The 24,993-nt window shown below is 40.3% G+C and overlaps 2 protein-coding genes and 1 long non-coding RNA gene across 3 annotated transcripts in view; 2 read left to right on the top strand and 1 right to left on the bottom strand.

The window, feature by feature from the left end:
• Nucleotides 1–6,332, top strand: part of LOC138947096 (unconventional myosin-Ia-like) — a gene marked incomplete in the record, with an annotated part of 197,757 nt that extends 191,425 nt beyond the window's left edge. Inside the window, 1 exon segment of the mRNA XM_070318537.1 lies at nt 296–6,332. Coding sequence (XP_070174638.1) covers nt 296–419 — 124 coding nt within the window.
• Nucleotides 6,333–9,423: 3,091 nt separating this feature from the next.
• On the top strand, nt 9,424–12,728 carry LOC138947099 (keratin-associated protein 4-5-like). The gene is made up of 3 exons (XM_070318550.1): nt 9,424–10,166; nt 10,418–10,502; nt 12,149–12,728. Exons 1-2 carry the CDS (start codon nt 9,701–9,703, stop codon nt 10,456–10,458), a joined length of 507 nt encoding a protein of 168 aa, XP_070174651.1. The 5' UTR covers nt 9,424–9,700; the 3' UTR covers nt 10,459–10,502; nt 12,149–12,728.
• A 6,964-nt stretch (nt 12,729–19,692) lies between these two features.
• LOC138947100 (uncharacterized) lies at nt 19,693–24,911 on the bottom strand. The gene is made up of 2 exons (XR_011449548.1): nt 24,708–24,911; nt 19,693–20,099 (listed from the first exon to the last, which is right to left on the bottom strand). It is a non-coding gene; the product is annotated as an uncharacterized lncRNA (long non-coding RNA).
• Nucleotides 24,912–24,993: the final 82 nt, after the last annotated feature.

A 24,993-nucleotide genomic window follows, 5' to 3' on the forward strand; every position in this document is an offset into this window, starting at 1 on the left:
CACACACACACACACACTCACACTCACTCACTCACTCACTCACTCACTCACTCACTCACACACACACACACACACACACACACACACACACTCATTCACTCACACACACACACACACTCTCTCTCTCCTTGGAACATAAAGTTCCATCATCTCTCTCTCTCTCTCTCTCTCTCTCTCTCTCTCTCTCTTTAAGAAAAAGAGAGCAGAACAAAGCATTCAAGCCACCATTCATCAAAGTTTGCAACCAAAGAACATGATTGTTACAATTACAATGGCTGCTACTGTCTGCGTACAGGATGGTTGCGGAGTTCAAAGGTCACACGGTGGAGGTGTCGTTCAACAACGGACAGCCGGAGGTGCAGAGCGGAAATGTGAGAATCACCAGGAAAGGGAACCGCCTGGACATCATCCAGACCTAGTCACATGACCTTGCCAGCCAACCAGCCTGCACATGCACAACATGCCAGACTACACACAACACAGGGGGGGGGGGGGATGGGGAAGGGGAGGGGGTTACAGAGCAGAAATGCGAAGATAACCAGGAAGGGAAGAGGGCTGGATGTCATCATCCACACCAGATGACAAATTCTGGCACAATGAAAACTAGGAGCAAGGTTTTGAGCAAGGCTCTTGTTTGTAAGAATCAAGCAGTTACCTAAAGCAGGTCGAGAAAAGCTTACTAGGAGAACATTGTCTGCTCAAGGAAAGAACTGTTTGAAAGGAGAGAGAGTTACACAATAAATCAAACAAATAGGGAAAATATACTTACCAAGGAAGAAAAAAGCTCCTATTAAGCTTTAAGCTCAAATGCACATTGATTTTCTGAAATATGTCAAACTTGAAAAATCTCCAGCAACAAAAAATTGAAGTAAAAGCATTTTGGATTGTTAATATGTATTTTTCTGGCTAGCAGGGACCAAATCAGGTGTTTAAAGACTGATATATGTAGTTTATATTTTTGGCACCTTTAGTCCACTTGTTCTCCTGCTCGCACAGCCACATGACTTAAATTGTGAAATCGTTAACTTTTTTTCCATAAAAAAAAAAAGCAGCCAGTGAGCTTGGGTGAAGCTGTAATCTTATGCAAGGTGTGATTGTGATTGTTGTTGTACAGTTGCGCGTTGGAAACGAAAGTCAAACCGCTGGAGTAGAACTATTTTAGACATATGATAAATATTCAAAAGTAAATATAACAAAATAAAAATAGCAAATAATACTTATAGTGTTACTTTGATGAGAGCACGGTGAGTTTGCAGAGAGAGAGAAAGAAGAAGGAGAGTGTGTGGTACATGATGACAGTGGATTGCTTTAATTGTTCTTCTTGCTGACCTGTTAATTCTGTTCTTTATTTATTTATCTATTTATTAAGGAGATTTCTATAGCGCATAACTAAAAGCACTATGCGCTTTACTGCATGTCTGTGTAGTTTATGTTTTACTTGTTTGTGATCAGCCAGCTAAAACTAATTGTTTGTCAAACATTCAAATCCAGTTTTTATTGCTAAGAGGTATAGGTAATGGACTATTTCTTGGTTAGTTGATTTTGTTTTTTATGTATTGTGCTGTCCCTATATACGGATTATGAATGATACATGTCAAGATTTGAGTTCTGTTGATGTGTTTGTTATATTTGTTCACTGCATGGTATTTCAAGAAACACAGTTAAGTGCGAGTATTGTGGTGGACTTGTCGTTTTCTTCATGCTTATTTGGAGCTTGTTTTCTTAGATCAGAGAAAGACGGAATGTCCTTTTGGTATTGTCAGTGCAATACTAACATCTGACAAACGAATATTTATCAGATCTAAGTCTTGAATATCCCCTGGCATCTGTATTGAAAGGAAACATGTTCTCTGGTGTTGCCGCCCAAATTGTTGGAGACAAAACTTTGAACATGCCTTCTAACAAATTTTGGAGCTGCCTAATGAAATATACAACTGTATACACAGATCTATGAGAGTAAATTAAATCACACGTACTGGCCCAAAATGAGAAACGATGCTTTGATAAATATCTGTGGTTTGAAGTACTGTTGGGCTGTGGTTCGCCACCAACATGCATCTTTGGAATAGAAACAGGCACACTTTTGTCGACATGATTGCTAGTTGAAGATTCCATTGATCAGTTGCATGTACATATTGTACAGTGTGTTTGTGTTGATTGATTTGTTCTGGGCCAAATCACTCAGATTTAAAGTCACCAGATACAGGTTACAATTTCTGTTTCAATTTGTTTTGCAAACTTTTTTGTCAGTTTGAAATGTGTGCTTGGTCGGTTCTTGCAATGCCAATGGATTGATTGTCATTATTATGCTTTGTTTTGTTTGTTAGTTTTTCCACTTGTTTATGTGTACAACAAGATACTTTTTTTAAAATTATCCATCAAGTTTTCTTATTTTTTTGTATGCTACGCAATGGGCTTCTGATACAAAATACAATCTGAATCATTTTACACAATACTATGATTTTAGATGTTCATTTGGTTTTGTCACCAATATGTGCTTAAAAAAAAAAAGCAATGTGTTTGGTTACATTGTGTTCTTGGCACAATATGTGTATGATGATTTTAGGCACTGTTGTACGCTTTTGATTGTACGCTGGTTTTGTTGTGTTCAATTACGATTTATTTTTCTTCACATTTTTGGACCAGGATCTGATTTTGTAGCTGTGATTGTATGGTTGTTCACGCAGCATGAGTGCGTTTGTTCTTTTTTGTGAACAAACATATCTACGCATTTCAGCATCAAATGTAGAAGTTTTGCAATCATTTGATCAGTACTTAATTTTACACTTGCCATGACAATGTTTTCTGTCCATTTTTTTTTTTTAATGATTTTTCTTATGTGTTTGTTTTTTATAGGCTTTTTGGGGGGAGGGGGAAGGGTTAGGGAAAGTATTTTTGTTGCTTATGCTTTTTCTGTAGTTGGTAAGCGGACCATAGAACATTGTGCCTGCCATGATTTTATTTTGTGAACTTTTTTAGTTTCTCGCAGCTGTGCATGGAACCGTTTTGCACAATCTTTGTCAAACAATGTTGCTGCATGCGCAAATCACAGAACCTAACTTTTCCAGAAGGTACAATCCACCGTTTTCTCCTGTCTCCATTTTATAGATGCTTCGTCTTCTGCGGCCGTTTGTCTTCGATTCCTGCTGCAACTGATGGGTTGGTTTGCCTGGAGGAACTCGGCGTCATATTCTTGCAACAGAAACATCAACCACTGTGAGGAAGTTAAACTTCACAACGTCCCACTGCTTGCTGACTTGACTTCGGCTGTAGCTTTACCATTATGTCAACAACTTTATTTTAGAAGGCACATATTCCTAGATATGCCTGCACAGGCATACAGATTTAAACTCACATGGGCAAACTCACACACACATATACACTCTCTCTCTCTCTCTCCCCCTTAAATACACACACACTGGAACCTGACTTTGTGTCAGTAGCAGTGTTTGCATATATTGCTCATTATGGCGCTGTATGGAATCCCCAGATCTACTTTACATGCTATCTTTCTTGCAATTTTGTGTTACGGCTGGCACAAGTAATGGATATCTGTAAAAGATATAGTGGCTGCAAGTTTCTCGTCACAAGTCTGCATTTCCTTTCATTAATTGCATAATTATCACGCCTGTGTTTCAATTTCTGCCTGCTGAATTCATCTGCAGTTGGTCTCTTGCCATGTATGTGTCACTTGTATTTTCAATAAGTTTAAGTGATAAGCTTGACAATGATTTGTTTGACAATTTATCAGCACTACTCCAGTGTCCCTGTTCTGCTGTGGATACATATGAATAATACATGCTTGTGATATCATACTCGTTTTTCACTCATCTGCCCTCTCTAACACCATTATTGGTGAATGCATTTCTTTGGCACCTTCTTATTTATATTGTTTTCGTCCGTGTCTTGTTTGAAGTTTTTATGGCTTAGATATTCTTGGATTTTAAAAAGGTATTTACACCCATTGCTTTAGTTTTTTCCTGTGGAGAAGGAAAAAAAGGTATGTTGAGGTTGGCTAGGCTAAATGAAAGATACAGTCATTGTGGAAGAATTTACCCGATGCTCCCCAGCATGTCGTAAGAGGCGACTAACGGATTCTGTTTCTCTTTTTACCCTTGTTGTGTTTCTTGTATAGAATATAGTCAATTTTTGTAAAGATTTTAGTCAAGCAGTATGTAAGAAATGTTAAGTCCTTTGTACTGGAAACTTGCATTCTCCCAGTAAGGTATTACATTGTACTACGTTGCAAGCCCCTGGAGCAAATTTTTAATTAGTGCTTTTGTGAACAAGAAACAATTGACAAGTGGCTCTATCCCATCTCCCCCCCTTTCCCTGTCGCGATATAACCTTCGTGGTTGAAAACGACGTTAAACACCAAATAAAGAAAGAAAGAATTGTGACAATACTTTTTTTTTTACTGAATGTCATGATGATAAATAATGCGCCAAGTTTTTTGTTTCATTTTTTGATAGTCACTTTTACTTTTCAAATTGTCCTGGACATTTTATCATACAGCATATCTGAACTGCATCAGCTTCGGAATCAATATCCAATTGATAAATGTATTTAGTATTCATATCCTTTTTTGTATTTATCCAGATCTGTGTTTATTTTGTACAGGTGTGTATACCTACATTTGTGACATTATCATGTGTGGTGGGAGTTACATCATCAATGCTCCTGTGGGTTTGTTACTGTCATCTCGCAGTTTTTTCAGTGTCCATTTTTGCCAAAACATTGACCTTCATTAGGTCTGCCTATCATAATGATTTTAGTTGCGGTGTCTGCGTATTTCATTGTAGAGATTTCAATCAGCTTGAAAAAGTGTATGATACAGGGTGTACTTTAAATATGTAGTGTCTTGCTGATATCATGGCGGCCACAGGCACAGTCATGTTGACCTGTTGTTATTGAGGCAGGAATAAAACATCCAAGTGACCTTTTAGTTGTGTAACATTAGTGTATATTTTGTACTTGAAACTTTCACATTTCTAGAGACAGTCCTGATCTGTTTTTGGCTCTTGGTCTGATTTTGTTATATACATAAATTTGTGTGTCAAGCATTAAAGATGTTGTATTTTGGATCTTTATTTTAATGAAATTTTGATGTACAGTTGGACCGCCTTTTTAAGACTACTAAAATGTCTGAGATAATCAGGTCTGCAGGGGCGGGGATATAGCTCAGTCGGTAGCGCGCTGGATTTGTATCCAGTTGGCCGCTGTCAGCGTGAGTTCGTCCCCACGTTCGGCGAGAGATTTATTTCTCAGAGTCAACTTTGTGTGCAGACTCTCCTCGGTGTCCGAACACCCCCGTGTGTACACGCAAGCACAAGACCAAGTGCGCACGAAAAAGATCCTGTAATCCATGTCAGAGTTCGGTGGGTTATAGAAACACGAAAATACCCAGCATGCTTCCCCCGAAAGCGGCGTATGGCTGCCTAAATGGCGGGGTAAAAACGGTCATACACGTAAAATTCCACTCGTGCAAAAAATACACGTAGTGTACGTGGGAGTTTCAGCCCACGAACGCAGAAGAATCAGGTCTGCAAAGAGATGGAGGTTTGAGATGGAGGTGAATTTACAGACAAAATGCAGAGAAAATTATGAGAGTAGTGTCTGGGGAAAAAGTTGTAAATCATGAATATGTATTTTTGTGATTCTGAAGCCTTGTATTTTTCTCGAGGCTGCTATATTCGAGAAAACAAACAGACCTACTCCGTAGATCAGCGTTTTCTTTTCTTTCTTTTTTTCATCGAGTGACACCATTACTGGAATGTGTACAAGCTTTACTTTTTTCTTGGGGGGGGGGTGTGTCAGAGAATGCGGTCCTGACGGCAAACTGCACTGAATTGTTAATGGCTGCACGTGATCTCTGCCTACATTCAATTTTGTTCAGAAGTTACCAGAAGGAACTGTGAACACAAAGCATGCAGGCATGAGTTTTTATTTTGTTTATTGATTATCAGAGACAATGCCATGAAAACTTCAGTATTGGGGTTGATGATTGAACGTAACTTCAAGATTAAGCAGCCCTATTTTCTAGGCAGTGACATTTTTTCTTTCTTTCTTCTTTTTTTTTTTAGTTTTCTTTTTTTTTCATGCTGGTTTACTTTTAGCCAGTGATGATATTCTGTTGCCTGTTCTTTTTCATGCTGGTCGGTATCTATTGTAATGCGTTTATTTTGATATAAAAGAGTTGATCTACCTAGCGCTTATTCATGTGGCTTACTTGTAAGTAATTGTGGCAAGCAAATGTCTGTATAAGTGGGGTGCATGTGTTTTGATTCTATTTATTAAGACAATGTATGCAGAATAAACATGACTTTCTGTAATTGTGGCCTTGGTGTATTTATGTGTGTGTACGTCTGCCTGTGAGTTTGTTTCTCTGCATGTGTGTTTGTAGGTCTGTCTCCTTGTCTGTTTCTCTGTGTATCTGCGTGTGTTTGGCTGTGTGTCTATGTTTCTGTGTATATGGGTCCTTCCACAAAGCTGTGTACCACAAGAGGGTCATATGACTTTAGAGTAAGATTTCGGAATGTTTTTTCTTGCTTCTCGAATGATATAAGGATATCAACAGACTGAAAATTGACCAAAGAGATAACGATAATAAAATCAAGAAGATCGCTATGTTGGTTAGTGTTTTATATGAAAGGAAACACAGAAAATGACGTCAAAATGGCGGTTTTTTGTGTGACATTGCTTACATCTTGTTTTTAAGTATCCGTGTGGCTGCCAATAAAATGCGACCATGAACCCCCCGATATACATCTTCGTTGTCTTTTGTGCTAGTGTTACATATGCACTTAGCTGTTTTCCTCTACATCCATAGTTAGTACTTCTACTGGAGCCCCTCAGGGCACAGTATTGTCTCCAGTTCTGTTCACATTATACACTAACGATTGTCAAGGCACTGTTACGACCCCTCTTGTGAAATATTCTGACGATTCTGCCCTTGAAGACCTGTCTGACTCCGATTCTGTTTATTTTTCTGAAGTTCAAAATTTCAGCTCCTGGTGTAAAGATAACTATTTAGCCCTAAATGTGACAAAAACAAAAGAGCTAGTTATTGACTTTCGCAAAAACCCAGCTACAGTTTCAGATTTATACATAGATGGTGTGAAAGTTGAGCGAGTGACTGAATACAAATATCTCGGTACAGTCATTGACAACAAACTAAATTTCTCCTCAAACACTAAAGCTATCCACAAGAAGTGTCAGTCAAGAATCTACTGCTTACAAAAGCTCAGAAGTCTGAACATCAACAGCCGCATCCTCCAAACATTCTATACTTCATTCATTGAATCCATTCTCACTTTCTCTTTCATCTGCTGGTATGGAGGTCTGTGTGTGAAGAGTAAGAATGTGCTTGGGCGGGTGGTGAACACATGTGGTAAGATTGTGGGGGTGAGACAGGAAGGACTGACTGTGCTGTATGAACGACGTGTGGTGCGAAAGGCCCGCTGCATCATCCAGGATAGTAGTCATGTGCTCGCTCACCACTTTGAGGTCCTGCCCTCAGGACGTCGCCTCCGCACTCCCAGATTCCGCACGCTCAGAACTAAGAACAGTTTTATTCCAAAGTCAATTGGCTTTTTAAATACCTAAGTTAATTAAAACTAGTATGTGTGCCGGTGAACATATGCACTGATTTCTGTGATGAATATTTTTTATATTCTTTGATGTGCACCCTTATGCTGAGTGTGATAACCCTCGAATGACTAGTCCTGTGATAAATATTGTTCAATGACATATCTAGTCCTGTGATAATGATAGTTTTTAGCGGTAAACTTTTAGCTAAAGCTGACGGCAATTTACCTATTTGGAATCATGTTACTATTCCTGTTAGTGTACATATGCGTGCGCGAGTGTAGTATGCTTCGTATGGTATTTTTATCTGTTGTCTTATTATTTGTTTTGTCTTTTAATGTGCACCACACTGAAATTTCTCTGTATGAGATAATAAAGTATTCGTATTCGTATTCGTATTCGTACATATGTTTACAGTGTGCATTTGGATCGTTAAGAAATAACGGTTGCCAACGTAACATTTGGTTTCTAAAACCAACCGCGAACTACGTGAACATGTCTATAACTTCTGCACGCACAAATATGCGACTGTGTGTATTATCAGGCACAACTGATGTGTAGTGAACGTGTTAAAATGTGCGCCGTGTCAATTTGATCCGATTTGAATGTGATTTTGCCTTTCGCGTGTCCCCACTAAGCTTCGTTTCTATTTGTTCTGATTAAGCTGGATCGTTAAAAATGATATTTGTCACTTATCAACGCATCAAACTTGGTGTTTCTTTCGCATGTAAAGTTCTTCAACATCGCTGAAAGGTTTTTCCATTAAAAAAAAATCCATTCATTTTTGGAACGCACCAGACGTGGAGCGTTTTATGAGTCGTTTCCAACGAGGGACGAATGTTACGTAGGTGAACGGCTCAGATCATGGGTGAAATTGACACCACCAGATTAAAATGCTCATTTTAAAGCCATCCATTTGAATTAAAAGGAAACAAAGCATACCACACTGCTTAGTTTGAAATGAACAAAAACGAAATGAAAGGAACCAACAACATTGTTTTGTGTGTGTGGATTTTAAACACATTTTATTCACAAAACACGGCAGAAAATGGCGACTGATTTGTTGCACAGCGACAGTACACTTTTTAAACCCAGGCCAGTACTTTCATCAATGACAGAAGAAAGCAATGGAGGCCTGCATACTACAGTCTTATTGTTCTTTTATGTGCCTGAGGGATAAAATGCTGCAGTAAACTGACTTTTAAGACGTCATTGCACTCGGAAGATTTGTCTTCCGCTAATAACTTTGGTGTCACACGTTATGGGCAAACTTGAGGCAGGTCGCATTCTTGCAAAATATCATTAACAACAAAGAAAAGTCATTTTTGGCATAGAAATAGAAAAGCTTTACCATAATAATGTGTTTTAAAAAAGACAAACATTATAGTGTCGGCAGAACACGACTCTCGTTAAGTCAAATGAGTTTCGTGTCACATCGTTATGGGCGGAAGATTGTGTTCAAACGCTGTAGTAGACGAAAATTGTATTGAAAAATTGCTGTCTGTATCATAATTAGCGCCCATAGACTTTTGATGCACCAAATATTGTGTGAAAATATGACGTAATTGAGAGCGTGACCTCATAGTTCGTTCCGTCAAACTTATCAAACCTGTTATGGGCGTGAGATTTTGTCAGTGATGTTCTTGTTTTGGACTTTTGCGCTGTCCCAATGAAGCTGGAACAAATCCAAAGGTAAGAAATGTTTCTTCTATTGTATCCAAAGTCATTGGTTGGAACTGAATTCTATTAAATACGTTTCAGCACTTGGAAATACGTGATTTGTAATGTTCTGTGATTCCCGAATTCGTGGCCGTCAAAGTAATGGGGTCTGTTAGTTAACTTTTTGGTGTTTTTCTTAAGCTTAAAAGCTGTTGCGTTTATTTGTCATGATGTCAACACATGAATTGTCTTCTGCGTGCAGGAACGGATGAGCACAGCCACATCAAACGTCGGTTTGTGTATGTGCCTGCAGAAGATGTGAACAGGCACAGGCCAGAGCGGACAGGGACAAAGCCACTGAAGAACACCCAGAGACTTCACTGCGTGAAGGGAATCCAACCTTTCGTGGTTGCAACACGAGAGCGCTCTTGTTTTTGCCAGGGCTGCCAAGAAGATGCTGACTGTGAAAATGCTGAAATTGCTGGAGACTGGAACGTGTCGCGACTTGCACCTCCAAGACGGAGACAAGCACGGGCAGACCAGCCAACGGCCCCCGGACACGCTTCGCCTGTGCAGCTACCACAGCAGCCAGCTGCGCCCGTACACCTGCCAGATCAGTCAGCTACGCCCGGACACCTGCCAAATCAGCCAGCTACGCCCGGACACCTGTCAGATCAACCAGCGACGCCCGTACACCTGCCACATCAGCCCGGACACCTGCCACATCAGCCAGCTACGCCCGGACACCTGCCAGATCAGCCAACAACGCCCGGACACCAGCCAGATCAGCCAGCTACGCCCGTACACCTGCCACATCAGCCAGCTACGCCCGCACACCTGCCAGATAAGCCATCTACGCGCGTTCACCTGCCAGATCAGCCATCGACGCCTCAACAGCTGCCAGACCATCCAGCAAAGAGGTAGACCTAAAGACTTTAACATGAATTGTAATAATGTATATATTTCATAAGACTAAAAGTAAAACTGGTTGCAATTGCACACATTGGTTTCACTATAATTATTTTAAAATCGTACGTACAGAATCTATATTGATCACTCTCATTCACATGCACCAAGAATACTTTTTTCAACAAAAGAATGAGGAATTCAAAATTTGAATAAAATACTAAAGTCAGTTCACACACTCTGACACAGATTTTCTTTTTAACAGGGAACTCAAGATTGGGGACTACGTGTGAGCCTACCTGTTGACTGTCAATGGGATTGCAGCCAAGGGAAAGCATTGTGTTGCAGTAGTAAGTTTTGATTGAGCGCATTAATGCATAGCACAACACTACACGGTGTGATAATTTCGCAATCACTTTTTTCAATTTATTGATAGCTAGTACTGTAATAGCATATTACTTAGTGTAGCACGCAATAACTGATACTGTCATCATTTTCACGAGTTTTCATTCACAAACACCTGGGAAATAAATCTCATGTTCCCGATGCAATAAATCCCCGGTTACCATAGTTGCAGGAAGTGGGCTATACATGGATGATCAAAAGCAAACCCAATAGAAACGCTCGGGGATTCTTCGGCTCTTTTCATTGGCGTTTCACCAGACCTAGACAGACGACACTACTTTGCAAAGTTCCAAAAAACGAACTGGCAAACTGGCACAAGTAAACAAAAAACAAAACTACTTCATGAAAGGTCATAAATTCATCACAAACAAATGAAACCTAGTGATACGCTTTGTCTTCGTACAAGGTCATGGAGTGCGTGTATCTGTGTTTCGATACACAGACGTTCAGAGAAACAGGAACGTCAAGTTCAAGTCAAACCAATTGACCCCTGACACACACATTTTGACCCGTGCACAAGACGCTGTATCGCTAAACGAAGCGCAAATAAGAAATAATAATAAAAGCAAAGAACAGAGCAACGAGATATGCAAACATCTAACAAAGCCGAGCAAGCAGAATGACAGGTCTAATGAAAAACAAAGAGGCACTGAGTCGGAAACAAGATCGCGATTCTTTCCTTCGCTGCACGACGCACATCTTCTGTGACATTTGACCCAACGTACCTTGCTTGCACGATGTAAATCTTATGTGAGCTTTGACCAAACGTAGCTTCCACATTCAATCACTAAGCTTAGATATTTACAACTGAAAACCAAGGGGGTGGAATACTGAGAGGAACCTACAGAACTGTGCAACCTGGCATACTTATCTCAACATTTTATGAACTCAAAACACAGAAAGTTGCTTTCACACGCCAACATCTTATAATGTTGTTAAACCGTGTGTACACAAAGATGACATTTTTGTCAAATCATACTTGTGCGTTGACAGAGCTTTTTACGTCATGTATTTGATCTCAACTGTTGACTCGTGATTTGTAGAAATGTAAAACATTTTACAAATCGCGAGGCGCGCCGCGTGATTTGTAACCACTGTTTTACAAATCACGTGGCACACCACGAGATATGTAAAACTTTTTTTTTTACAAATGACGTAAATGCGCCCGATATTTTCTTGTCATCTCGAAAGTCCAGGGATCTATCAGCTTGGCGGTAATTACGATGTTGAGAATGTTTTTGAGAACTCGCGTGCACATGTTTGTGACGGACACACCGACAGACAAACAAATCTGCGCTTATCACGCTTCGAAATCGAATTATAGAAAATAATAACATGTGCAGATTTACTCAAACACTTCCATTTTCATGTGGAATTTTGGCCTGGTTGACTGGGATCTGGACAACAAATATTAATACTAATAAAATGAAAAGGCATGTATTACTTTGTGGTTTTTATGTTCGACGTAATTTGTAAAATGTTTTTACAGTTTTACAAATCACAGGTTAACATCAACTTCCATGGTAGTAAATAAATATAATACTCTGCAACGGATTTAGGGATGAGTCGGTACTTATTGTATTTGTTCCAGATCGACAAGCTGGAAGAGGAAGGTGTTCAGGTCCGGTTGATGAAACGTGTGAGGAGCCACTACGTTTTCTTGGGATTGGATGACAAAACCTTCGTGTTCCATGAGGAAATTGTCAAGAAAATGTCTACAGTATTAGCAGAATAGATTCAAAGGGCAAACATTTTTTTGATTGACCTGCACCGAATCACTCTTTGCCCTACAAAGTCCAGAAGATGTGGGTCTTGTACGACCCATACTTTCTAACTGTGACAGGGTGAACTGCCAACACTCATAGAGTTATGTTATGTCCGGTCATTTAATTGTTTTTCTCTTTCAGTCCTTATCTAATTATCTCCCCCTGACCCATTGTTTCTGCCTTCAGGATCGCTGTGTTTATTGTAAACTTGGAAGTGTGTCTTAGATGCTGGACCCTGATTGGTTAATTGTTTAAAAGGACGCGCGCTATTCCCAGATGGGGGCCCGGTAGCTCAGTTGGTAGAGTTTTTCGTTTCATGCTAAGTCACTGTATAATGTTCCCCCATGTAATGCATATCAGAATGTTTGTCTCGAGTTCTACTTTTTATGTGTATGATAAATACGTTTGCCGATTATCTCAGTTTGGAGAGTTTTGTTATTTTCTGCATCGAAGAAGTTTCAGTGCCTTCGCTACAATTGTTATTTTTCTATCCTATTAAATAAATATCGGTTTTTACGTAATGTTACTTATTTTGCTGGAAAGTTAAAGGTCGTAGCTTTAATTTGATGTAGTGGTTGTTAGAATTAGTTATGTTCCTTTTTTGTCAACTGAGTGTAAATTAAGGTATTGCGAGAAACATAGACTGATTCTGTGTTTCCAGCCGTATTCAGGCCGAATTTTCCCCCTGCTAGTCAGTTCATTCCAATAAAATATGCGGCCAACTTGAATGCATTATCATAAAATATGTTGAAACAGTGTTGCCTCAATGTGTGTGGATGCATTGGAATGTCTTGGTGTCTACGTTATGCGCGTACATAAGATAAGATTTGATATAACAAAATATTAACGGAAAACCGTTACAGCGACCATTTTCTGTTTCGTTTTGCTCTTAGTACTGAAACGAATACAGATGAGGGTTTCTGTCATTGTTCTGTAAAATGTGGGGAGCCTGCTACCTAAGGTGTTAGATTTATTGCACATCAACTGCAGCTACCCGGCAAAAACACCATCCAGAACCACGATCCAATATGGCGGTCACTCTCTTTTACACGCTAAATCAGCCTGACTGCCCGGTGGATTTACACGGAATGGGTATGCCCTGTAAGTTCAGATACCAAACAAACTCTCTGGAGTAAAAAATCTGAATATCGTTCAGTTTAAGTCACCGTTTCCACGGTTGAAAGTGAGTCATACCATCAAAAACGCTATTTTGAGGGTAGGCGTGGTCAAGGACCTGTGACGTCATAGTACAATATTGCTCAAATCCAGGAACAACGGTTTTGAGAAGAAGAAATGCATATCTTTGAATACACATAAGTCTGTGACCCAAACACGGCTGTTAAACATCTGATCAATAGCACTGAAGACATATCCTTAACTTGTTTGGTATACCTGTATGAGCAGAAGAATTTGCGGTAACCAACACAGAAAGACTGTCAAAGTCTGGAACGCTTGTTTCTTTTTGCGTTTTTCGCCGTTTTGCATCCTACAGACTCTAAGCAACAGTACTATATCACTTAGAGTGCATTCTCTTGCACTTTATTTTTGACCGTCTGTGCAACACTTCAGTGACCCATGATCTAAGCTGTTCACGTAGGCAACCTTTTGCGACTCTTCGCTCTTAAAGTTTTTTGGTTTTTTTTAAGTTCGACATTTCAATGTTTTATTTTGTGATAGACGTGCTCGGTGTGTCTTTGTCAAGTCTTAGGCTATTCTTTGTAGTCTAGTCCTGTTCAAGTTGTAAGAGTTTAGGTAAAAAACCGTTGAATTTTCATCAAAATTGGAACAAACTCGACTATATTTTCTTTCGAAAAACGATAAATCGAAGAAAATCAGATTAAATGCTGTTGCGAAATATAGAGAAAGAAATTCTGCGTTTGTGAAGCTGATTTCCTTGTTAGTGGGGATACAAAAAAGAGCAGTTCCTTTAAACTGCCTGGTGATATTTAGCTTATATATATATCCAGAAAGACTTGACTGGGCGAACCAAGCAGCCAAATTTAGCATCGGATATCAAATTAATTTCACTACCTTACAGCATTTACCCTCCCCAACTCCTTAAAGAGCATTCTTTGTTAGAAATTGTGCGATTGTTCTTGCCAATCACACTTAGATTTATGGTATAGGATGAATAATGTCTCTGACAGGACCACTAAGAACGGATTGAATTATCGATCAAATATAACAAGAAGGCGCAATTGGTCAACTAGCTCTAAACAGTTGCCCATGTTGTTTATAATCTTTGCCATGTAGCTTTGAAATTAGCAGTTCATTGTTTGGGGCATATACGCTGTGAAAACCCATAAATTACATTGACTTTTTCGAAGCATGATCACAAAAATATGGTCGCAAAAATGAAGCGAATTAGCAGAAAAATAAAGTTTTTGAGGTAAAAATAATTGTGTCTGTTGGGTGGATAGTTTGTGTATTGTTCTGTTTCTGAGTTATTCCATTATTCAGATATAACACAATACAATACCAACGTGTTTAAGAAAGGAACACTGTGTGTCCGACGTATCTCGAAGACACAGCAAATCATTAATAATTAAAATCGTTTAGTGTCTAGATCTGCCTTGTGTTAAAAAAACCGCACCTAAATCTAACCGAATTTCGAGTCGCATCAATGACGACGTCACCAAAACCAAAAGAATTCCATTCATAACACAGTCATTCACAAGCCGGTTGATGACGCCAAGTCACGGACCAATCGAATCGTCACAGCACATGCTGACGTCAAGTGCGACGCGGCGCGAAAATTTGCGATTTGTAGGCTGCTCCGTCATCCTGCCTAAGAGGAGAAACCGCAACAGTGTACATCTTGTTGCTACATGTTGACTCAATGTTATTTATTGACTCACACGAATGGATTTGTTTGTTACTTCACACAGACGATGTTTGTTTGTTGGTTGACACAACCAAAAAATACGTTTTTGTTACCTATAACTAGTTCAATTTGTTTTTCCTGACTGCATTTTGTTCGGAATAAGCTCTAAATGTGAAGCAAATAAAACTTGTTACTATATACTATGGCTTTTTGTTATCTGTTTTGTGTGTTTGGATCCCATGTTACGTTAAACATGTGTGATGTTACACAACTTTCTGACCACCCCTCGTATCCAAAAAGCATAAACTTATCTTTTGTTTGGCATGGCAACGTGACATATGTCTATATCTTTTACATAAACCGTAAAAACAACCTATTCAGACACTTTCAATTTTCACGAAGCATGTCACGCTTTTGGTACACAGTTTTGTGGAAGGACCCATATATATCAAGTCAACAGCAATAAACAAAATTCTAAATCAAAAGACTTCACAAACTATCCCTCTCGGACAATTCCACCAGTGAAGTATGACAGCTTCAACTGCAAACAGTCCAGTTTACCTTCACATTTAATAATAATAATAATAATAAGAACATTTATATAGCGCTAAATCAAAAACTTTCGTTAAAAAGGCTTGCTCTAAGCGCTTGACATCTAAACTAAAACGTCATTCACACTCTTTGCAATGATGTACAAGAACTTCATGTCACACTCTTTCATTCAGTATAGCACCATTCACACAGTTGTTATTCTGTACAAGACAATAAGTTAGTCTAACATTTAGAATGTTCATAAGATGAAAACAAGAGAAAACCAGACTGATTAAAACAACTGCTTGTCACCATTTGTACCCCCCGCGGGTTAGGGGGAGTCCCATATTGGTTGGGACGAGAAAGAATTTACCCGATGCTACCCAGCATGTCGTAAGAGGCGACTAACGGTTCTGTTTCTCCTTTTACCCTTGTTAAGTGTTTCTTGTACATGTATAGAATATAGTCAATGTTTGTACAGATTTTTAGTCAAGCAGTATGTAAGAAATGTTAAGTCCTTTGTACTGGAAACTTGCATTCTCCCAGTAAGGTCATATATTGTACTACGTTGCAAGCCCCTGGAGCAATTTTTTGATTAGTGCTTTTGTGAACAAGAAACAATTAACAAGTGGCTCTATCCCATCTCCCCCCTTTCCCCGTCGCGATATAACCTTGAATGGTTGAAAACGACGTTAAACACCAAATAAAGAAAGAAATGTCACCATTTGTAAACGAAGAACATCACATTGTTCCTCAAGTAACAATTAAGAAAAGCTAATGCTGTACAACTTGTCTCTGTCACAAGTAATAATTGAATCAAACATAAGTCATCTACTGCTCTAAGCTCCATAAACACTGAAGAAAATAATGTGGTTAAGGTGTCCGCCCAGTGAGCGGGAGGTCGTGGGTTCGAACCTCGGCCGGGTCATACCTAAGACTTTAAAATTGGCAATCTAGTGGCTGCTCCGCCTGGCGTCTGGCATTATGGGGTTAGTGCTAGGACTGGTTGGTCCGGTGTCAGAATAATGTGACTGGGTGAGACATGAATTTAGCCTGTGCTGCGACTTTTGTCTTGTGTGTGGCGCACGTTATATATTATGTCAAAGCAGCACCGCCCTGATATGGCCCTTCGTGGTCGGCTGGGCGTTAAGCAAACCAACAAACAAAAAAATGTCCTACTTTTTGACTTGAACTTGAAATATGATTAGGATCAAAAAGTCCTGAATGGAGTCTAGGGCTGAGATGCAGGAAGCAAAAGCGGGTGGCACCCAAGTGGGAGGGAGCCAGCCGCCGGGCCTTTATTTTATTTATTTATTTGGTGTTTAACGTCGTTTTCAACCACAAAGGTTATATCGCGACGGGGAAAGGGGGAAGATGGGATAGAGCAACTTGTCAATTCAATCAATCAATCAATCAATGAGTCTTATATCGCGCATATTCCGTGGGTACAGTTCTAGGCGCTCTGCAGTGATGCCGTGTGAGATGAAATTTTATACGGCCAGTAGATTGCAGCCATTTCGGCGCATATTTACCTTTCACGGCCTATTATTCCAAGTCACACGGGTATAGGTAAACAATTATTAACTGTGCCTAAGCAATTTTGCCAGGAAAGACCCTTTTGTCAATCGTGGGATCTTTAACGTGCACACCCAATGTAGTGTACACGGGGGGAGGTTCGGACACCGAAGAGAGTCTGCACACAAAGTTGACTCTGTGAAATAAATTTCCGCCGAACCTGGGATCGAACTCACGCTGACAGCGGCCAACTGAATACAAATCCAGCGCGCTACCAACTGAGCTATATCCCCGCCTCAATTGTTTCTTGTTCACAAAAGCACTAATCAAAAAATTGCTCCAGGGGCTTGCAACGTAGTACAATGTATTACCTTTCTGGGAGAATGCAAGTTTCCAGTACACAGGACTTGACATTTCTTACATGTATACTGCTTGACTAAAATCTTTGCAAAAATTGACTATATTCTATACAAGAAACACTTAACAAGGGTAAAAGGAGAAACAAATCCGTTAGTCGCCTCTTACGACATGCTGGGGAGCATCGGGTAAATTCTTCCCCCTAACCCGCGGGGGGTCGTGGGTAGTTTCATAGTTAAGCTTTTGGTCTATGGACAGCAGGTCTAACACTGCTCGTTACAAAGGCTCTTCTGATTACTCTTGCGAGTCAAAACTAATAAATGAAATTAAACATTGATAGTTTGGGGTGAAAAATGGTTTGCTCTTGCACATGGCACAGTGAAGTACTTTTGTCAACATCAACAAACTGCATGAGTGCATTTATTAACTTGCTGTGAGCTACCAAGAAATTACCTGATCATTAATGTTGTCGATCACACACACACACTCTCTCTCTCTATTTGTATTGTCGATCACACACACTCTCTCTCTCTCTCTATTTGTATAGTCAATCACACACACTCTCTCTCTCTCTATTCCACCTTTCATACATGCATGCACATCAAAACAGATACCTCAAATAGTTTCATCTCCTTTTGTATTCAACACAGCCTGTTCATACATATTTCTCAGCATATGAAGAAATTCACCACAAAGGTCAAGTAAAACCTGCCCTGGGAGAACTGTTAACTCCAAAACCTAGTGATGTACTCTACACGCAACAGGTAAACCTCCACATGTACAAGCCACAGCGGTGTTTTAAGGAGCTTTGGCCTGTTCTGGCTTACTTAAGTTACTAACTTGTATGCACACAACTGCTGTCTCCTCTTTCTGCAGACCTGGGAACCCTTGTTTTGCATTTGGGGTATTCTCAAACAAACCTCAGAAAAATAAGCTTACTCCACACAGCATTTGAAGATCCATGATTCAAACATGTTTCACACACATCTGTCGCACCGTTAATTAAGTTTACCAATACATTTAAAACAAATGCTTCTTTCAATGTTTACTGACAACAAGAAGAGCAAACGCTCGATCGAGTCACTTTCGCAGTTCTGAATATTATATGAGGCATCAGATGGACAGGAAGAAATTGCTATTCACAACACAATGAGTCACGTTCACATAAAATTTGAGCCCGGTCACTTTTATAGTTTCCGAGAAAAGCCCAACGTTAAGTTGTGTGTTGCCGAACAGAAAAGGCTAGTTATCTCCCTTGTTTTTCTGATAACGTTCGTAAAAGGCTACAGATGTAAATACTTTGATGTAAAGAATAATCCTACAAAGTTTCAATCACATCCGATGAACTTTGTCAAAGATATAAAATGTCTAATTTTTCCTTTGACGCTGACCTGTGACCTTGAAAAAGGTCAAAGGTCAACGAAACCATCGTTAAAGTGTAGAGGTCATTGGAGGTCACGACTAAACAAAATATGAGCCGGATCGCTTTGATAGTTTCCGAGAAAAGTCCAACGTTAAGGTGGTGTCTACGGACGGCCGGCCGGACGGCCGGCCGGACAGACTAACACTGACCGATTACATAGAGTCACTTTTTCTCAAGTGACTCAAAAATAATCATGTGTCAAAATACTGGATCGGCTTCAGGATGCGCTTGTGAAGAAAAGTAGTCTAGGAATTTTTGTTTTCGTATTTTTTTCTCCACTGACGGTCGTATTCTAGACAATCATGCATACAAAATACGGCGAAATCGTATGGGTTCCCAGGTCTGTTTCAGGTTTATTTACACACAAACATCAATCATCAAACTTCACTTCAACATCTCTGCCTCTCTACTTCATACATGCATCATACTCTCTTTTCCTCACTCTTTATGATAATTGCACATCATTCAAGGCCCACACACCTCTCTCTCTCTCTCTCTCTCTCTCTCTCTCTCTCTCTCTCTCTCTCTCTCTCTCTCTCTCTCTCTCTCTCTCTCTCTCTCTCTCTCTCTCTCTCTCTCTCTCTCTCTCTCTCTCTCTCTCTCTCTCTCTCTCTCTCTCTCTCTCTCTCTCTCTCTCTCTCTCTCTCTCTCTCTCTCTCTCTCTCTCTCTCTCTCTCTCTCTCTCTCTCTCTCTCTCTCTCTCTCTCTCTCTCTCTCTCGTGCATAATCATCATCACCCGCACTTTATTTTACACCTGTCCACATTACACAACTGATCAATCAAATCACCAACAGACACAAACTTTTACATTAACAACAAAGCAGGAGTTAACTCATCTTGTTGAACTTGTGTTCAAACAATGATGGATTCAATTTGAAATCGACAAATTCATTTCATTCGATCATCTTTCAATGGAGTAATTCACATGCACACATCACAGCTGAACCAAATGTTAACACTAAGTTGCTAACATAACTTCAGAAAACAGAACGTCAACTGGATCTCACGTCCCCCCAGCCCCAACCGTCCACAATCCATGTTTTCACCAATGTCATTTTTTCTCTGGGACGGTGTCGAAATCTGCCAAGAAGCGCTCCTGTCGAACAGCATACATTGAGTAAAAATCTGGACGGAGTCAAGGCAAAAATGCATGGACATGTTTTCACACAAAACATCAAATGTACAATTTTAATCGTTCAGTGTCCTACACAAAGGTGGAACTGTCGCATGACTGCAAACTAAAAAGTGAAATGATACCACACAGATACTGGCACACAAATAAAGTATGAAGAGCAAACACTGTAATATAGTGTGTTTGATGTTTAACAGGGGTGGGACTCTCTTGTGATGAAAAACAAGGAAATCCCTTTTTTTAGGGGGTTTCGAGGGCAAGCTCCCCCGAAAATTGTTTAAATGGTACATTACAATCTGTACAATCTTGTGCATTCTGAGACTAAAATTCAACTTGTTTGGATAAGGTAAAAAAAAAAAAAAGACATTCTTCTCACACACACACACCCCCCTCCCCCCCCACAAAAAAAAAAAAATCACACAACAATGGTAACATTGTAATGGTGCATACTTACGTAATGAACCATGTATCCATAATCCAATACTGGCAATAGAATGATTCAATGTATTGAAGCACAACATGACTATTAGTGATTAGGAGTTTTCAGTCAGCACAATTTAACTCTCAAGCCTCCAGTGTTCTGTTCCATCTTCTCTCCCTATCATTCAGTCAACAAGTTAAAGATACTGTGATGAAATGGGCGGGGATGTAGCTCAGTCGGTAGCGCGCTGGATTTGTATCCAGTTGGCCGCTGTCAGCGTGAGTTCGTCCCCACGTTCGGCGAGAGATTTATTTCTCAGAGTCAACTTTGTGTGCAGACTCTCCTCGGTGTCCGAACACCCCCGTGTGTACACACAAGCACAAGACCAAGTGAAGTGCGCACGAAAAAGATCCTGTAATCCATGTCAGAGTTCGGTGGGTTATAGAAACGCGAAAATACCCAGCATGCTTCCTCCGAAAGCGGCGTATGGCTGCCTAAATGGCGGGGTAAAAACGGTCACACACGTAAAAGCCGTGGGAGTTTCAGCCCATGAACGAACAACAAATAAACTGTGATGAAATGGGACGCCGAAAAATAGATTACTCCAGCGGAATTCGTAAATTGTGTCTGCGAAATTATAAGTCCCACCCCTGGTTTAATGAATTTCTCGAATTCAGTAACTGAGATAATAAAGTAATTATTGTATTTAGCTGAATCAAACAGTTCCTCACAGTTGTGGTAATGAATCCATCTTCCAGAATCTCAACCCCCTCCTCTTTTATTCACAAATCACTCTTTATTCTGACAGCAGGGCTCCCCCAAACTGTGTGACCCTGCATCCTATAGATATCCACTATACTACATAAAAACCTCAGCAGATGCGCTTGAGTGCAGATCTTTGTAATGAGGGCATTTATTGTAAAACCAGTTATATGACTGGAGAGACCATCCATTTCCCTACCAAATTCAGCAGACAGATTGATTTTACATGAGGTATTGTCTATCTGTACGGTGAACCCTACAAAACAGACACCCCCCAAATCAAATTCGCATTTAAGCAAGGTCCCTGCATTTAAATCAACATAAAATCAGAACAGCTAAAATGGAAAAAGTTTTGCATGTCACTGGAAAGAAGAATCAAATTTGTATCCAAAACAGTCAGTTTTGATCATCTTTCTTGTCTAACAATGACATTATGGCATGCTGAACATTGCAGGGGTCATTCTTCTCAGAAGCCATAAAATGATAAAGAAGCGTTTTTTGAAGCCGTTTTACTTTTAGCGGGAAACAAGACATGGAAAATGGCAAGAATGCAATGATACGAGAATTAACGCTTTAATTGGGGTTTAAAATTTGTCGTGATAATTTTTTTGCTAAGTAAGTGTAGAAATTCATGAAGGGGATCCAAACTATGACGCACCAAACCTGAAAAAAAGGTCGTTTGCACTGCAGTGATGTACATTTTAGTCGGTCTCCGGTCTCTGACCGATCCAATTTCCCCAGGACCTATAGCTTTAAAGATGTGGTCTATTTATGACTTTCCGGGGCTACGAGGTTGAAAAATAGGGATAAAATCATGTACAGAATTCTGTACAGCAAACGCTACCCGAAACCCCACCTATTCGGCGTGTATGACCTTGAGAGCTTCAGTCAACGCTTGAATTTTGCAGTGGTAACATCCGGTTTGCTCTCTCAGAGCTGAGCATATTTGTCAAGAAGGATCGAGCAGAAAAAATAAACGACTTGGCAGGGATTCGAACTCGAAGGCCTCGGGGCCTCGAAATGTCGGGGCCGATGTCTTAACCGCTAGGCCACTTCACCAGTGTTGTCAAAGATTAAAAAAAAGTGATAATTTTATATCATTCTACACTTGAATTACCATTCATGCGTTGCAAAAACGTCAACATTGCCATTAAAATTGCCTTTATTTGCAAACATGTTTCACAGAATCGCAGCACATGTTTACACCGTCATGCTACACGACATTCGCGCCATGCAAATAGCTGCGATATCTCTATTTACAACATGCAAGAAAAATGACAAGAACAGTAATTGAATCTCTCCAAAGCTCTGTGCAGTTGAAAACAGACATCTAAGAAATAGTTATACATGTATTCACTTCTGAACAACGGGCGGATAGAGATATAAATCATGCTGCTTCAAGAATAACATAACATGAATTTATATCAATGATTTTCCTTTTTTTCTCTCAATTGGCGCAGTAGCCTAGTGGTTAGGACATGAGACACAAAATCTCAAGGTCGAGTGTTCGAATCTTCGCCGGGGCGTTTATTTTTTCCCCTTGATCTCTCTTGAAGATAAAATATGATCAGTCTTGAGAGAGCAAACCGGATGTTATCCCTGCAAAATTCAAGCGTTGACTGAAGCTCTCAAGGTCATACACGCCGTATAGGTGGGGTTTCGGGTAGCGTTTGCTGTACAGAATTCTGTACATGATTGTATCCCTATTTTTCAACCTCGTAGCCCCGGAAAGTCATAAATAGACCACAGCTTTAACCCCAGCAGGACACAGGTCCGATTAACCTACAGAAGAAGTGGTCAAGGGTCCGATCGTTTTTGACAATGAAGCGGACATACGGACTGTTCAATTTTCAAGAGGAAAGCTGGTTTCGGTTTTGCCAAGCGAAAGTAAACACTGCGTGAGGAAAGCTGGTTTCGGTTTTGCCAAGCGAAAGTATGCACTGCGTGTGACCAGTTTGTTGAGTGAACGAGGCACCATATGGGATCTGATTCTTTGAATTAATTTATCCTCAAGTTGGATCAAGAAGAAGAAAAGAAAACCGAACCCATATGGAGCCTCCAGTGCATTCATTGGCTCAGCAATAAATCGTTTAAACCAATGGGAACCACCCGTGCATGTTCGCACATGCGCAAGGCATTACTTTTCGTCATAATATCCGAGGGACAGAACAGCTGATTTATGGGTGTTGATTAATAAGTATCACAAAGAAGACTTTCCCAACTTGCTCAAGCTGGCTGCAGTGTGCCTGGTGCTGCCAGTGCACACAGCAGACGTTGAGAGAGGATTCAGTGCACAGAACTTGGTGTGTACGGCTCGAAGAAACCGATTGTGTGTCACTACCCAGGACATGATCCTGAAAGCAAAACTTGAGGGACTCGCAGAACGGTCAGATGCCTACCTGAAAAACATTGTCGACAGATGGGCAGTGAAAAAAAACCGACAACTGTTCAAATAACTTTGAAATGTGATTCAATCCTTTGAGTATCTAGTCATGACAGTCGCGGAAGGTGGAAGAATTTAAACTGAAAAATCGTTTTAAATGCGGTTTTACGAGTAGTGTTTTTGTCCTATTGAAATTGCAATCTCAGGACACTGTGTCCTATTGATTTTCAGTCTTCAGGACAATTGTCCTAAAGGCGGCTAGAAAAATGTACATCACTGCACTGGTCGGTAAAGAACCATGAACAACCAATCCGATTGGCAGCTGTGAGAATGTCATTATTTCTCGCATAGCGAGCACCTCCAAGTTCAAGATATGCTCGCCTGCTACTCTCGCCAAATCCTAGTATTCCTCGCGGCGAGAAATGCCCAAGAAATGCTACTTCCTCACCCCACTCGCCAATTCTCATGTCAAAGAAACAGGGGGCTGAACTGATGCACATTTACAGAGTTAATCCAACTGATATGACCGTAAATTTTGTTGGTGAAGGGCTCAGATATCTTCAAAAGTCAGCATTACCTTGAAATGAGCACTACAAAGATCATGTGTCAACGAGAAATATGAACCTCCTGGTGTTTGGACCCTGTTAAGTTCAACTGACGGCGTCTACATTAAAGTTGGGGGTCCCTGTGGAGCGTCTGTGACTGTGGGTGTGAGGAGCCCTGTACAGTCTCAGTCAACCCTCTTTCAGTTTCACCAAACCATGCACACACACACACACACAAAATAACACACACACACACACACACACACGAGACACACACACACACATACACACGAGACACACACACACACTAACATGCACACACACACAAACCCAACACACACACACACACACACACACACACACGCACACACACACACACGCATGCATACATACATAAAAGCAGGACACTTTCCTCAATTCCTGATCACTAAGCTTACTGTTTCACCGACTGTTTGCAAAGTGCCCTTGAATTATGAAATAGAAAGGATACAAATTGACGCAACTCCTGTCCCGATTGCAAGCGCCGTCATCCAGTTTTTCCGCCTCAGGGTTTTCATGTCTTTTGCTCTGTCGCGATTCATCTGCTCTAGCTTGCGCACAAAGTATTTGTCAGCCTCGGAGAGTTTGGAAAACTCTTTGCTCATGTCCACTTTCTCCATGCCTTTACCGTCCGCCATCTTGTCCAGTGCGCTTGATAAGAACTATTCGATAATATCAGCCATTAATTACTGAAGTGATCTTTTGAAAACAGACAGTGCAAACCCTTTGGAATTTGA

This window comes from Littorina saxatilis, linkage group LG14, assembly GCF_037325665.1.
Source record: "Littorina saxatilis isolate snail1 linkage group LG14, US_GU_Lsax_2.0, whole genome shotgun sequence".
In the NCBI taxonomy this organism is placed as follows: domain Eukaryota; kingdom Metazoa; phylum Mollusca; class Gastropoda; order Littorinimorpha; family Littorinidae; genus Littorina; species Littorina saxatilis.